This window comes from Eucalyptus grandis, chromosome 8 (genome assembly GCF_016545825.1).
Source record: "Eucalyptus grandis isolate ANBG69807.140 chromosome 8, ASM1654582v1, whole genome shotgun sequence".
NCBI lineage: Eukaryota > Viridiplantae > Streptophyta > Magnoliopsida > Myrtales > Myrtaceae > Eucalyptus > Eucalyptus grandis.
The window spans coordinates 2,405,160-2,421,495 of NC_052619.1; the positions used below are offsets into that span (position 1 = coordinate 2,405,160).

Below are 16,336 nucleotides of genomic sequence, written 5' to 3' on the forward strand. Positions count from 1 at the left end.
GCATAGCTTCAATCCAGCTTTCATCGATAAATCTTCTTCTATGCTCTTTGGTTCAATTTCGAAACGAGAGCCACAAAGACTAGACTCTTCTCGCCTTTTTGGATCTGGTACGAATTCCTTCATTAATTTCGCCGATAATGAGATCTTTAGGATGACTGGACTTATGCTTCCAGTTACTTGTTAATTTGTCAGGTTGATGATCTCTTTCTTTATTTGAATCTTCACGAACAGCTTGATGCTGGTCTTCTAAAGTCTGAGATGCTTCTTGAGTTGTAAGCTTTAGAGGGTCTGGAGCAGGTTCAGACTCTTCATGATGAGTCTGACTGGATTCATCTTGCGTAGAGTCTTGAAATTTGACATTCATTGACTCCTCCACAGACTCGGCTCTTCTTGTTAAAGACTCGTAGGCTTTGCTTGATGTAGAATATCCAAGGAAGATGCCTTCATCCGATCTTTCTTCAAACTTACCAACTCGATCTTTTGCATTTTTCAATATAAAGCATTTGCAACCGAATACATGAAAGTATGAAACAATAGGCTTCTTATCTTTGAATAACTCATAAGGGGTTTTCTCTAGAATAGGTCTTAAGAAGACTCTATTGATGATATAGCATGCTGTTGAAAACAGCTTCAGCCCAAAATCGTGAAGAAATCTTACTTTCAATTAAAAGAGTTCTAGCCATTTCTTGAAGAGATGTATTCTTTCTTTCCACAACTCCATTTTGCTGAGGAGTATATGGAGAGGAGAACACAGGCTTAAAGCCATATTCATCACAAAATTTTGTAAAATCTTGATTTTCAAATTCACCTCCATGATCTGTTCTTATACTTGAGATAACATATCATTTTTCATTTTGAACCTTTTTAGCAAATTTTTCAAAATACGAGAAGGTTTCGGACTTACTTGCAAGGAAATATACCCAAGTAAAGAGGGAGTAACCGTCCACAATTACTAGGCAATATTTCTTACCTCTAATGCTCTGGGTTCTGGTTGGTTCGAAGAGATCCATATGCAGCAACCGTAGTACATGATTAGTAGAGACATGATTTATTGGCTTAAATGAATTTCTTACCTGCTTTTCCCTTAATACATGGAGTGCATGGATCAGTCTTTTGGTATGGTAATTTGGGTAGACCTCGAACAAGCTGCTTTGATGAGATTTTGGCTAATTGCTTCATATTGACATGACCAAGCTTTCTGTGCCATAAGTTTGCTTCGTCTTGAATTGAGATTAGGCATTGTGATTTATTTGGTTTCACATCCGTAAGATAGATATTTCCATGTCTTTGACCCATGAAAGACTCGAGTAGAGTCTTTACTGATTCGAAACATGTTCCTTCTTGAAAGAAGATCTTAAAACCAGTATCACACAATTGGCTAATGCCGAGAAGATTGTAATTGAGTCCTTCTACTAGGGAAACATTACTTATTGTGAGATTTCCAATTTTCACAGTTCCAAATCCCACAATACTTCCTTTGATGTTCCCTCCAAATGAAACTTTTCCACCATTTACTTGAACAAGCTTTATGAAGCAATTTGAGTTTTTCGTCATGTGTCTTGAGCATCCTTTGTCAAGATACCACTTTACCTTTTTCTTGATGGAGACCTCGCATTTAAAATAGAGTCTCAAGCTTTCTTTGGTACCCAAATTTTCTTGGGTCCTTTGGTGTTAGTATGATAAGCAAGATTAGCACATACTTTCTTAACAGTTTCCAAACCATAGGACACTCTTTTTCAAAGTGATCCGGACTGTTGCACTTTGAACATCCGAGAGCATTTCGACCTACGTCTTTACAAAAACTTTCTTGAAATGATTTTTGTAAGCCTCTCTCGGGGGTCTTTTCTTAATTCTTTCTTTTACTTTAGGAAAATCAATTAAGGGAATTGTTTCTTTGTCATACCTAGACCGGACTTATTGAAGTAAGGTCTTTGAGCTGAAAGAATTTTTCAAGTTTTTCGGACCCTATTGAAAATTTCTTTGAAATATTTGATAAATCAGTTTTTAGAAGAGCATTTTCTTTCAAAAGATTATCTTCATTTTCTTTAAGAGTGGAAACACTCAAGTCTAGACTTTTAACTCTTTCTTCTAAAACATTTTCCTTTTGTTTTAGAGCTGGTTTTCCTTTTAAGTTCGGAAATTCTTTTGAGAGAAGTCTTAAGACTAAAACACAGTTCATCAATGTATTTAGAAACTTTGACAGAAATTTTAAAATTACTTGCCTCAAATTCACTGTCTGAGTCTGATCCAGAGTCTGAGTCTGATTGTGCCATCAGACATAGGTCGGCATATTCATTATCACTTTCTTCACACTCTGTATCACCTGTGTTTCGGCTTTGAGAAATTTTCGAAATTTTTCAGCTTTTCCTTTCTTCTTCTTCAGAAGAGGACAGTTGGGTCTGATGTGTCCCTTCTTTTTACATTCAAAGCAAACGACATCTTTGTTTGGTTCCTCATCATCAACAGACTTGGTCTGCTGTCTTTGGAAGCTTTGTTTCTTTGAGTTGAACCTTCTTCCTTTTCTATTCAGTTTTTTGAATCTTCTTATCATGAGAGCAAGCTCCTCATCGTCCATATCATCTTCAGAATCTGTATCATCATAATCATCATTTGATTTTAATGCAATGGATTTCTTACCTTTTGGATCTTCATCTTCATTAATTTGTTCCGCTTCATAAGACTGAAGAGTTCCAATCAGCTCGTCAACAGATAGTGGCATAATTCTTTGCGTCTCTCTTATTGAAGTCTTTATGTGATTCCAATCCTTGGAGAGTCCACGCAGTAGCTTTTTACCTTCATGGGATCAGAAATTGTTTGTCCTTGATTCTCAAGACCATTAACAATATCTGTAAAACGGCTAAACATGTCAGTTATAGATTCTCCTGGTTTCATTTTGAAGGCTTCATATTGACCGAGGAGAATGTTAATTCTGGTTTCCTTCACTCGATCTGTTCCTTCATAGGTGATATGTAATCTGTCCCAAACTTCTTTTATTGTAACACAAGAAGATATTCTGTTATATTCAGTTGGTGATAAAGCACAATATAAAGAGTAAATTGCTTTTGCATCGAGTGCTTGTCTCTTGATTATCTCTTCCTAAGTCATTCCGTCGGTCTCAACAGCTTTCTTTCCCTCTTTCGAGACTCGATGCGGCTTTAGGAGTAATTCATTTTTCTACAACGTCCCATTCCGGAGGATCCTTTGATCGTAGGAAAGCTTTCATCTTGTTCTTCCAGATGTTGTAATCCTTTCCATCAAAGTAGGGTGGTCTGGTATTGCTTTGCCCTTCCCCCAACCCTGGTTCTAGCATACTAGCCATGGATCTTTTACTCTGAAGCAAAACACTTCAAATAAAGTGAGTACACGAGCTCTGATACCAATTGATATAGCTAGTATACGTACCTAGAGGGGGTGAATAGGTATATAAATGATTTTCTCGATAATTGCACAATAATGCATGGTTGATAGATTTGAGACAAACAATAATCAAAGTAAGACCGAGAGAAGGGAAGAGAAAATTGAACACGCGGTTTATAGTGGTTCGGCTTATTTCAAGCCTATGTCTACTCTTCTGCACTGACAGCCTATTGGCTGGATTCCACTATGAACAAAGAGATGTTACAGCGATGTTCTTCCTTGATTTCTCGGTGTAGATGATCTACCACACTCGCTCAAGGTATCACTAAGTATAGACACTCTTTGTGTATACAATTTCGCTCAAAATGTATCAACTAATAATCAAGGTGCTTCAGACTCTGGAATTTCTCTATCTATCATGCACTAAAGCAACTGGAATGTCTTCCTTTTATACTCATTTATGCCATCATACCCGTTGGCACTTACCAAAAGAATTCATTCAATCTACCCGTTGGACGGAATCAATCAAGAAGATCATTCGAGCTATTAAAGGAACCTGACGATAGCCCATCAATCCTATTCGCCCACACAATCAGGATCTTGGTTTCCAAGAATAGAACCTTCCAAGAATATTTCGTCTACCATCGGATCTTCAAACAATCTTGATTACGAATAAAAGAATCCGTTATTCTTATCCAGCCAAGAGATCTTCTCCAGAGGATAGGACTAAATCCTCAACCAAATACTTCGGCTCGGGATTGCCTTCGTCCACGGATTAGAAAAAACTGTCAATGAGAATAGTCTTGAGTCTTGAGTCTGAGTGCTTTGAGTCGGTGATGCGAAAGTCTTCGACTCTAAATAGAAGGTCTGTATTTATCCGGACTAGACCGATAGAAACGTTTTGTCACTTCAAAATATTCTGGAAAGATTTCTCCAACAATTGCAAGACAAAGTTGCCTAAGAGATAAATTATTTGTTTCAACATAAATGGAACACCAAGTCCAAGTCTCGCTAGGAGCGGGAATCACCTAACGCCACAAGGTCCCAAGTCAACATTGAGGCGTGTCGATCTTATGCCTTGATCGGTATAGGAATCACCCAAATCCATGAGGTCTTGGTAAAGCACCAAGCATGCCGATTTCCATACTTTAAATGGACATGGGGACTTTGTGCTTGGCATTGAATCAAACCGTGAGCCGAGGGTCATTTTCTATACATGTGCATTCGCATTTGGTTGTAGCCAAGATCCGTCAAGCTTGGGATCGTCACTAAAGCGAGGTCTATCCAAGCCTCAAGGTCTTGGATTGGTATTAAGGCATACCGATTCCAAGCTTTGTCCGGTGCAAGGATCGGCGTTAAGTGATTAATTCAAGTTACGAACTAAAGATCATTTTCAACATGTTTGCTAATGAGATATAAGAAACTCATGACACACATGAATGAATGAGCACACCTTCGGGCCATGCATGTGTTGACTAAGAGAAAAATATAATAACTGACTTGTTGATGCACTTATGCATGCACTTAAAGAGAAAAAAGCGCCGGTTGTCACATAGCGTTGGTGGAAATGCCTCGTTCATTGAATGAGATGCTCTGGTTGAGCCAGGAAGCCCCCTGAAAGTATCGGATGTCTGGCTTGATGGCCGGATGCCCTGGTTAAGCTAGGAAATCCTTGAAAGTATGGGAAGCCCTTGAAAGCACGAGATGCCTAGCTTAATAGCTTAATGCCTTGGTTTAGCCATAAAGCCCCTGAAAGCATGAGATGCCCCTAAGAGTATGGGATGCTTGGCTTGAGGTCGGATGCTTAGCCTGCGGCTAGAAGCCCTTGAAAGTATGAGAAGAACTGTTTATACGGTTAATGAGCTTATTGAATATGTTACCATGTGATGTTGATAAGTTTGTTGGTGAAATAGCTTAATTGATTTACCATCAACACTGTTTTACGAGTGTTGTACTTACTAGGCTTTAACAATGATGAGATACTTTCCTAATAGAGGATTAGGAATTTTACTTACTGAGTTTTCCCAAAACTCACTTCTCATCTTTCAATCTTGTAGGCATGGAAGTCTCTTGTCAATTTTATGAGCTGCAATCACGCTAGAGGAGATACGATTTCCCCTAGCTAATGTGAAAAATTTGTACTATGATGTAAAAAAAAAAAAAAAAAAAAAAAGAGCCTGTAGAGAAAGAGCTTGTAAAAGTACTATTATAATATAAGTCAATGTGTTCAATATGATGTATGTCCCAGTCTTCTAGCTATTATTTGTTCGAGGAGTTGTTTGTTCATGTTTTCGCGTGTGCTTGATAACAATATAAAAAAGAATCAGGACATCGATGAGTTTGGACGTCGCAAAAATAACTCTTGTCCCCTGGAGATGGAGTTGTCGTGACACCTTTAAGGTATTTAAGGTGGATGTAAAGAAATAATGTGGCAAATAAATTAAGATTGTGAGATCAGATAAAGATGGAGAATTCTATGGTAGATATACTAAAAATTGACAAGCACCTAATTCATTTGCAAAGTTTCTTCAAGGGTATGGAATAATTATCAAATTTATTAGGCCTGACTCTCTGGACCAAAATGGTGTGGCAGAAAAAAAAAATGAACTTTATTGCGTATAATCCGGAGTATGCTTAGTGACTCAAATCTTCCTAAGTCCTTGTGGATTGAAGCACTTAAGACGGCAATGTGTATATTAAACTGAGTTCCAACCAAAGTTGTCCCAAAGACACCTTTAGAGTTATTTAAAGGTTGGAAATTGAGTTTGCAACATTTATGCATTTGGGGATGTCTATCTAAAGTGAAAGTTTACAATCCATAAGAAAAGAAATTGGACCTAAAGACCCTTACTAGGTATCTCATTGGATATTTCGAAAAGTCTAAGAGATACATGATTTATTGTCCGTCTCACACTACTAGGATTGTGGAATTAAGAAATATTAAGTTTCTTAAAAATGACTTGATTAGCGAGAGAGATTGAACAAATAGGCTTGTTCCTAAGAATGATCATTTAGACATTCAACCTTTTACTTCAAGTATAAGGTTGGTTGTTATTCTAACGCCTATTCAGTTCAACCAGCTATTGAACAACCAATCATTGAAATTCCACAACTTGCTAATATTGATCTAGTAAATCTAGTTGTTCAACAATTACCAGAAACTGTTGAATAACCAATTGATCAACACACTCTTTAAGAGAATGTTAACACAACATTAAGAAGATCTACTATAATAAGGAAATCAACAATTCCTAGTTATTATATTGTGCATTTACAAAAATCTGATTATATTATTGGAGTTGAGAATCCTAAAACGTTTTCACAAGTCATAAATAGTGATAAATCTAATTTGTGATACAATGCCATGAAATAAGATATGAGTTTTATGTCATCTAACGAAGTCTAAGATTTGGTTGAGTTGCCTAATGGTATGAAGGTCACTGGTTGTAAATGGTCTTCAAAACTAAGAAAAATTCATTGGGTTACATTAAAAGCTATAAAGCTAGACTCGTTACTAAATGATTCACTCAAAAAGAAAGGATCGATTACACAAAAATATTTTCTCATATATATAAAAAAGATTCTCTTTGTATTGTCTTGGTATTGGCTACCCATTTTGATATGAAATTACATCAAATGAATGTGAAAACAGCGTTCTTCAATGGGAAACTAGAGGAGGAGGTTCATATAAAACAACCTGAAGGATTCTCCTCTAGTAAAGGTCAACATTTGGTGTGCAAGCTTAAAATATCTATGTATGGCTTGAAACAAGCATCCAACCAATAGTACTTAAGATTTCATGAGACCATCTCTTCATTTGATTTTGTAGAGAATGTTATAGAATAATGTATATATTAGAAGGTCAGTGTGAGTAAAATTTGTTTTATTGTGCTATATATGAACGATATTTTACTTGTAACTAATGATAAGAGGTTGTTATATGTGGTGAAACAATTTCTCTCTAAGAGTTTTGACATAAAGGATATGGATAAGGCATATGATGTTATTGGCATTATGATCCATAGAGATAGATCTTGAAGAATTTTAGGATTATCTCAAGAAACTTATATCAAATAGGTCTTAGAGAGATTTCGGATGAAAAATTATTCATCAAGTATAGCACCCATTGTAAGTTCAATTTGAACCAGTGCCCTAAGAATGATCTAGAAAGGGAATAAATAAATAACATTCCATACGCTTCTACTATCGAAAGCTTGATGTATGCTTAGGTATGGAGCACTGGAGAGCGATAAAGAAAGTGATGATATACCTTCAAGGTACCAAAAGCTATATACTTATATATAGACGGACTAATAACCTGGAAGTAGCCAATTATTTGGATATGGATTTCATGGGTTGCATTAATTCTCGAAAATCAACATTTGGATATATTTTTATATTAGCTAGTGGAATCGTGTCATAAAGGAGTGCAAAGTAGATTTTAACTACTACTTCTACTATAGAGGCTGAATTCGTTTCTTATTTTGAGGCTACCTTGCATGGTGTATGGTTAAAGAGTTTCATTTCTAGGCTTAAAATTGTTGATTCTATTTCTAGGCCATTAAGAATATATTGCGACAATTCAGCTGTAATTTTTATAGCTAAAAATGCTAAAGGTGGCAATCAAATTAAGTATATCGACATCAATTATTTAGTCAGAAGGGAATGTGTTAAGAAGAATAAAGTGATAATAGAACACGTTAATACTAAATAGATGATAGCCGATCGTTTAACTAAAGGCATGCCATCAATAAAGTATAAGGATCTTGTAACTAGGATGGGAATAGGTCCCATCATGGGAATAGGTCATGTCATATGATTTGTTGTCATATGGACGATTTTTGTTGTACTTATTCTAGTGTAATGTTGATTCTCAATTTTTGATGTACATATTTTGTTGTTTATTAGAATAACATTTATCCTTGATTTTGGAATAAACTTGGGGTTTATTTATTAAGATGCGTTGTCACATATAGGCTAACATTAAAGAAATAAGATGCATAGTGATACATGGAAGATATTACTAGTTCTTAAAAGACATGTTGCCATAATTCATGCGTTTTGTTTCTTTTATTTAAGAATAAAGTTTTAGTGGATTTGGGTGGATAATCTGTATAATGAAAATGTTTGGATCAAGTGGGAGACGGTATATAAAAGAAACTAGTGTTCATTTCAAAAGGGTAATTATAAGGCCTAACACAAACCCTCTCATTTAGAATACACCCCTTGACTCAATAGAGTGTGCCCGTAATTTCGCTTTATTTCTGACAAACAATAGCTAAAGGTTTGTTTACATTTGATCTTATTTTTGTGCATATGATTTTTACGTCTAACACATGGCGGTTAGCTCATGATATCATCTTGGGAATCGCTTGCAGCACTCGACAGTGGCGAGGGCTCTTGGCTCAATGAAGTTCACTTGAATTGTTGATGTACCGTCGAGAATCACTTGCTAGCTTCACAGATTATAGGTGATGGCTCAGCCTTACCTTCGAGGATCACAATGCAACAACGTCGGGGCTTGAGGTGTTGGTAACTAGCCAAAAAATCTGGAAAACAACCTGCAAAAATAAAGAGGACGGCCATTGTGCCTTCGAGGATCACTATGCAACGAAGACAGCGGCTCATTAGGATCTCATGGTAACTCCTCGTCTCGTCAAGGCTTCAGGATGGCGAGCGTCAACGGTAGTTTAACAGCGAGCTCGTCGACGTATGACGCGGGCAATGGTCCCGTAACGGTAGCAAGTCCAGAGGTGAGTAGCAACTGGTCTAAGCTTGGTAACAGCGGCGGCAGCGAGCAGTGCGGTGGCACTTGGGGCGGAGGCCGGCGAAGAAGAGAGGTGATGTTGAGTTGCAAGCGTTAGCAATGGCATTCAATCACCCACTGAAGAAGAAGACCTTAATTCTCTCTCACGTGTCTTTTTTTTTTTTTTTTTTTTTTGCCTCTGCAACTTGTTAGAGAAGAAAGAAAAAGCTCATTTTTCTACTTCTTGACCGCTTGCTCCTTTGTCTGTAGTGAGGACTCTTTTAGACTACGCTTGGTCGTCTGGATTTCTAATCAAGATATGACTGAATAAAATAAGATATTAAATCCTGGGATTTTTTTATATCATATTCATTGTTTGGTAAATCAAAGTATTAAAGTCGGACATGTTCACATCATATCATGTATATTTTTTTTAATATAAACGATATATCATTGTAAATGAACCTAAATGTTCATAAATGAAGATGGTGAAAATCTCTCATAACACTATTCCTTAATTTATTTTTATTTTATTTTTCCTCTGTTTATAATATTTTCTTTATTATTTCTTTTTTTCCCCTTTCATCATTCTTTAATAAAATTTTATCAAATAGTAAAATGTACTAATATACCTAAAATACAAAATTACCTAAAATATTTAATAAATGTAAATATTTAATTTATAGATTGAATGTTTATTATAAGATAGAATTAAAGTTGAATATATAAATTAAAATTAGATTAATTAAAAATATTTTTTTTTTAATTTCTTAAATTAGAATTCAAATATTATTTATTTTGAAATATAATTTCAATTTTGTTAATTTAATAAGTTTGTTATTCGAGAAAAATAATTTTCTTATTATGGACATTATAAATCCTATTCACCTTTATCCCACCCCCCATGGGATAATTTTATCATGTTTATATTCTCCTTAAATCCGACTTTATCCTGTCTTGAGCAAGCACCAAACGTAGGATAAAATAAATCATATCCTATTCCAAATTTTATCCCGACTACCAAACGCAGCTTTATAGTTCAAGGGTGGGGTTTCTTCTAGAAGGGATGTGACCAGCTTTTCTATTTTTTTAGATGCATATTTTTTCTTTCCCTCTTTCTCTATGTAAGCCCATTCCATTTATACAAAAAGATATATTTCCTCATGCCGGTACGCCGGTACCTTCAAGATATATTCCCTAAAGCATAATATGCCCCTCTGTGCAATATTATCTCAGATCTTTCCTTGGCTTCTTTAATTTTGTGCACACCTATCTTTCCACATTGGACCATGCAAGATGTATATTCTCCAACGATATCAACCATGAATTGATCGAATATTGCCAAAACTTCAAGATTGTAATAGAATTTTCCCAAATTCCAAATCCTGCAAAAATGAACCCGCAACATCTCCTTCCTACGCTTGCCCTCATTGAGGATATATCAATGAATTGTATGAATATATGAAAAATCCATCGCCATATCATTGAAAATATCAAATCATCATTCCTCATAAGTCAATTTTCAGTCATCAAATAATAACGACTTGGGCCAATTCCTTTTTCCCATGGGTTTATTTCAACTCGTCAAATTAAAGCTCAAAGCTGTTAATTCAAACCCATCAATCGTCGATCCAATGTAAATAAAAATAAATGCTCCTAGAACTACATGATATGTATTTTAATATTAATATTTTTGCCAAGGGTTAGGTCAATCCCTAATTTTCTATACAATAAATAAATGACTAGGTCGCCAAAATTTAGGTGTCAACAAGCTTATTGCAGCATCCAAGAGCCTTAGGTTTAACCATGAGAAGAAATGTAATGGGCAACAGTGACATTGCAGAAATTGATAAGCCAGAAAATGACAAATCTTGTAAGAGAGAGAAAGCACGACCATCCAAATTTGCAATTTTGAAAAGTATAATGTTTCAACTTTCACACGGTTTTTGTAAAATTTCAATAGGAATTAGAGAGATACGAAGGAGAAGGAGCTTCGTCATCATCATCTTCATGGAGTTTCAACGTAAACCAAAGAGTGGTGGAATTTCAATGTAAACTAGAGTTAAGGAGATTGAGAAGGAGAGGCGGGGCATAGGGTTCTTTTCAGAAATCTCTTTGCCCTCATTATTTGAAAATTAGAAAGATTCTTTTCAAGTTTGAATTTGTTCATTTAAAATTTGGGTCCTTTTACTTCATCTTTATTTATTATTTATTATTTATTTTTTTAAATTAATTCTTTGAGAACATTACAATTAGTGAGGCCGCCAGATACAAAGAGTAAAAATAACGACATATACATTGTACTATTGCAATGCATTATTAGATAACATAGAGATTATTGGTATTAGTTGTACAACCTAACAATAATAAAATGGTATTCTAGTTTCTCATCCTATAAATAGCCTTAAAAAAATGAAACAAATAATTGAAATTTGGATTAGATTGTATTCAAAGGATTCTCCAACTATAACAAGACAAAATGAAGAACATATACTCATGATAAAATTTGGAATATGATATAATTTATCCTATCCTATGTTTAGTGCTTGTTCAGGATAGGATAGAGTTCGATATAGGCCGGATAAAATTATCCAATGGGAGTTGTAAGATAAAGGTGGATAGAATTTCCAATGTCCATAATAAGAAAGTTACTTTTCTTAAATAAAAAAATTATTAAATTAAAAAAATCGAAGTTATATTTCAATATAAATAATATTTGAATTCTAATTTAAGAAATAAAAAAAAAAAAATTTATCTTATTTTAATTTATATATTCAACTTTAATTCTATTGTATAATATACATTCAATACATAAATTATATATTTATGTATATATTACATATTTTAGATATTTTTGTATTTTAGGTATATTAATATAGTTTACTATTTGATAAAATTTTCATAAAAAATGACATAAGGGGAAAAAGAAATACTAAACAAAATAATTAAAAAAGAGAGGAAAAATAAATAAATAAACAAATAAATTAGGAAATAGTGTCGCAAGAGACTTTTACCATCTCCATCCATGAACTTTTAGGTTCATTTATATATATATATATATATATATTTATATATATAATGCATATAATATAATATGAATATATCCGATCTAAATATTGTGATTCATAGTGGATATGATATAGAAAATCTTAGGATTTCATATCAAATCTTGTCAAGTCCTATCCTAATTAGAAATCCGGACGATCAAATATAGTTATTAAGGTACATGTTGGATATATTTGAAAAATATTTATAGAAAAACTAAAGTAAGTTTTTAGGCTTAAAAGAGAAGTTGTAAATCCACATATATTTGATCTTTAATTAATTAAATTAATAAATATCTTAAAAGAATCTAAAAATTGCCTTGTTTTACCATAATAATTCCATGAACATATAAATTCACCAAGAAAACGAAACTTGTAATTTTCCCATCGGATGCGTCTTCAACATCTTTGGCCATCAAAAACATCATTAACACGCTAAAGCGATAGTTGAAATAGCAGATTTACGGTTGATGTCACCATCATGCAATGTTAATTTGGAGACAAAGTTCTTAGACTTATAAGTCGAAAACATTTTTAAGAAATCAACCAAAAAGGCTAAAAAGGCGAGCCTTTGTATGATAGTTAATTCACTTGTGATACTCATGTTCGCACATATGCCATTGATGTGCCTTGGCCATGACTTGGTCATGCAGCCTCCACCACAATTAGGATTGTGAATAAGCAACCTTAGTCAACTAAAATGAGGTTTGCTTAGTTGCAACCTTTGTTAGAATTCCTAAGACATATGCCATGAGGCTAAGGTCTCGACCAAGGCGCGTCGACTTTGTCACGGAAGTCGTGGTCAGCCACCTCACCATCCTCTTTCCTAGCCACTTTTTTCCTCGAATTTTGCATTCCCATTTAAGATTAACCTTTCATAAAAAAAATCTTGGACCCTAGCAAGTCTTTACACTATCACATTTGAACTATGTGATGTAAAATATGGGAGTGCTCTCTGGGTAAGGGAAAGAAAAAAATTCTCCCCAGTTGGGGGCTAAGGTATGCGGGCCCCGGCACATTAAATTTCTGAATGTAGTCCTATTAGCTCATTAGGATTACTAGGCAGGCAAGGCAGCCCTCAACCGAGTTCTTAGGCTCTTATATTATGGTGAGGTACAACCTTGATCGTCGTCGATGATTCACAACACACCCCCTATTAAGATTAAGGTTAAAATCTTACTTTTAATAAAGATTCAGTTATTATATCAAGAAAACCGAACTATTTTATTTATGAGATCCTCTTTCATTTGTACAAGAGAATGCATATAATTTTTTTTTAAAAAGTAAATGGTGCCATCCCTGCTATTTTTGTCTTTGGAATTTTTTTTTTTAAGGTACCTTATATTTTGAGATACTTTTAAAATTCTATGTTTGATGCCTCTGACGATGGATCTAATAGTAATCCAAACAATGCCATTTATATGTACATATTAGAAAGTCCAACTCAAAAATTAAAATTAGATGAAGTGAGATCACATGTATATAAAGAGTATATGTACCTAGTTGTTAAAGGACATTTTCAACAATGTGAATCTAGCAACTAGTTGCAAATCATCAATTGTACCAGCTTTTAAGAGGGGATATCAAAGTTTAATTTGGTAGCATTTAAGGGTGGAGAGTTTGATCATTTTCTCCTGAATTTGGTAGCTACGTAGGCTATGTTACACTTTAAATATAATTTTAAAAAAAAAACTCGCCATTTTCAAAACCGTTGACCCAGGATAGTCATTTTGAGAATAGTCTAATTATTCAAATCAAAACCTTGTTGCTTTTACTTCGATATATATAACGCAAAAACAACCGGTCTGCCAAGGAAAAATGACCCGAACCTACAACCATGGTTATTAGATTTACTGGGTGAGAATGGATTTGTCGCTAAGACACACATTCTAAGTCCAAAAAAGAAAGGGGAAATTCTTATTTTATTTGGAAGGACCAAACCACTGCTTGTCGACAACATGAGACAATGGTGTTAACGTAGTGAAGCCATCATCAAACTGAGAAGAAGCCATCGACCATTGCGATCGTCACATCTTCTTGTGAAGCTCAAACAACCATAGGTTGTACACGCGCAGAACGTATTTCGGGGCATGGAATCCCGAGGCGCGGGCAAGGTCCGCGAATTCCCTTTGCGTCCGGGTCTTCCCGCCCCCGGTCATCCTCAGGGCGTTCAAGTCCATCAAGAGCGTGGTCTGTGAGACAATGTCGGTCTCAGGATACTCCGGGGCCACCTCGTCCACGATCACCACTTTCCCCGTCGGCGGCAATGCCTCCCAGCAATTCTTGAGCACCTTCACGCAGAACTCATCGTCCCCGCAATGAAGAACCCACTGTTAAATAGGTAGACTACTCAAAACATCGTACTTACTTGGTTTTTACAATACTGGAACCTCTCGTGTCTCTCTTAAAATCTTCGTTAAATGAATCAATTAGCAGTCAAGCTGATTTTGAATAATTAGAAGATTCAATGGTACGGAAAAAAATCAATTGACCTTCATGAAATGGACATCTGCTTTAGGGACGGCCTTTAGAATGTCTCCTCCAACATGAGTAATACCTGCAAACGAATATATAATTGTGTAATCGTACTAAGGCAATGACCGTTAACCCAGAAAAGAAAAAATTAAGGTTATGTGAAACATGAAGTCGAGCGAGCTCTCATTACGGTTCGTATGCACACAAAACCTTCGATAACATTGGGATCGATTTTACCAGGAATGGGAGGAGCAGCTGCGATCACATGAGGCAAGTCATAGTTGATGCCGCGGATGTGGGGTTCTTGGAGAGTATGGTTTTCAGGGTCTCGCCGACGCCACCGCCCAGATCGACGACCGTCTTCGCCTCTGAAAACCCGCTATAATGCTGAGCGATCTTGGGCATGTAAAATGCCGACAAGTTCCTCATCGTCCTGTTGAACAGGTCGTTCAATCTCGCGTCTCGCCCATGTAATCGAACAGGCCCATGCCGTTCCTACGGGTGAAAGGATCTGCCCCTCCTTCCTTAACTGCATCTTTAAGGCAGTTCCTACAGAGAACGCAACAAAAATTTACTATCAGTGTGCTCTCTGGAGCAATCACGTCCATAGAACAACATCGTAATCGCTCCTCGAGTATCCAGAAAATTTTGCTTGTATCCCTTCCTTTTTACGGTTGATCTATCGAAATTGAGTTTTCTGATTCTATTTTACGACCAAGAGAGCAACTAACGGGTGGGTAAAAATTCGTGGGTTATATACACACAAATCATTCCAGGACAGTCTTGTCTTGTTGTAGCATGTGAAGTGCTGCAGTAGAAGCTCCATTGTTGTCCAAAAAGAACTTGCTCCGAGGCCCAAGGCTGTAGAGCCTCTGGGGGCGGCCGCCTTTATCCTCCACGAGAGTGCATGATAAGATGGAGTAACTCACGAGGAGCCGCAGCATCCGGTTGAGAATGTCTGGCGCAGCCGGGTTGTCGATGGAGAGCCGGGCCGCAATGTCCAACGGAGAGAGCTGGCCACACTTGGCCAGCAATTCAAGAATCCCCAGCTCAAGGACGCCTTTCAAGACCATGGAAACAAAAGCCATTGAGGGGATCTCAAAGGCATTCAAAATGTCTTCATCTTCATGGGAAGTTGTAATGACTGGGGCTTTTTCTGAACTCATGTTTTTTTCTTTTTCTTTTGACTGTCTTTTCTTCTGGCTTTATGCCAATCGAAGATGCTGTGTACGATGTGGTAGTGCGATTTTTCCTTTTCATTTATAGAGCACGCTTGGAGAACTTGGAGGGCTTTGGTCCCACACTTTTTTGTTTTTCTATAAATTCGGTTGAAGTTGGTCCTTTCTTTCTTGAAGCGTTTAGCCCTAGACATATAGGCCAAATGCATTTGTTAATGTAAGCTATGCAGGGCCAGGGTTACTTTGGAGGCGTGAAGCGGCTGCCCTAGATGTATAGGAAAAGATGCACCTGTTCATATTTATCTTGTTGTGTTGAAATAAGAGTATAACATGAATATTACCAACTCAAACATAATAATTTATTGTGTCACACGACATGCTTAATATAAGAAATCACACTTCACAACATGACTAAACATTTATCAAATGTATCACTAGATCAAATGGCGATAATACATGATACATTAACCTATCTAAAATCTATGTTGTACATGTAAACATGAAAAACACGTTCAACACAATAGCTTATGTTTACA

At 35.9% G+C, this 16,336-nt stretch overlaps 1 protein-coding gene across 1 annotated transcript; it reads right to left on the reverse strand.

Annotated features, from left to right (window-relative positions):
* Window positions 1–14,037: 14,037 nt before the first annotated feature.
* Window positions 14,038–15,788, reverse strand: LOC120286498 (caffeic acid 3-O-methyltransferase-like). Its single transcript, XM_039298740.1, has 5 exons — window positions 15,466–15,788; window positions 15,103–15,171; window positions 14,860–14,990; window positions 14,640–14,704; window positions 14,038–14,477 (listed from the first exon to the last, which is right to left on the reverse strand). Exons 1-5 carry the CDS (start codon window positions 15,786–15,788, stop codon window positions 14,175–14,177), a joined length of 891 nt encoding a protein of 296 aa, XP_039154674.1. The 3' UTR covers window positions 14,038–14,174.
* Window positions 15,789–16,336: the final 548 nt, after the last annotated feature.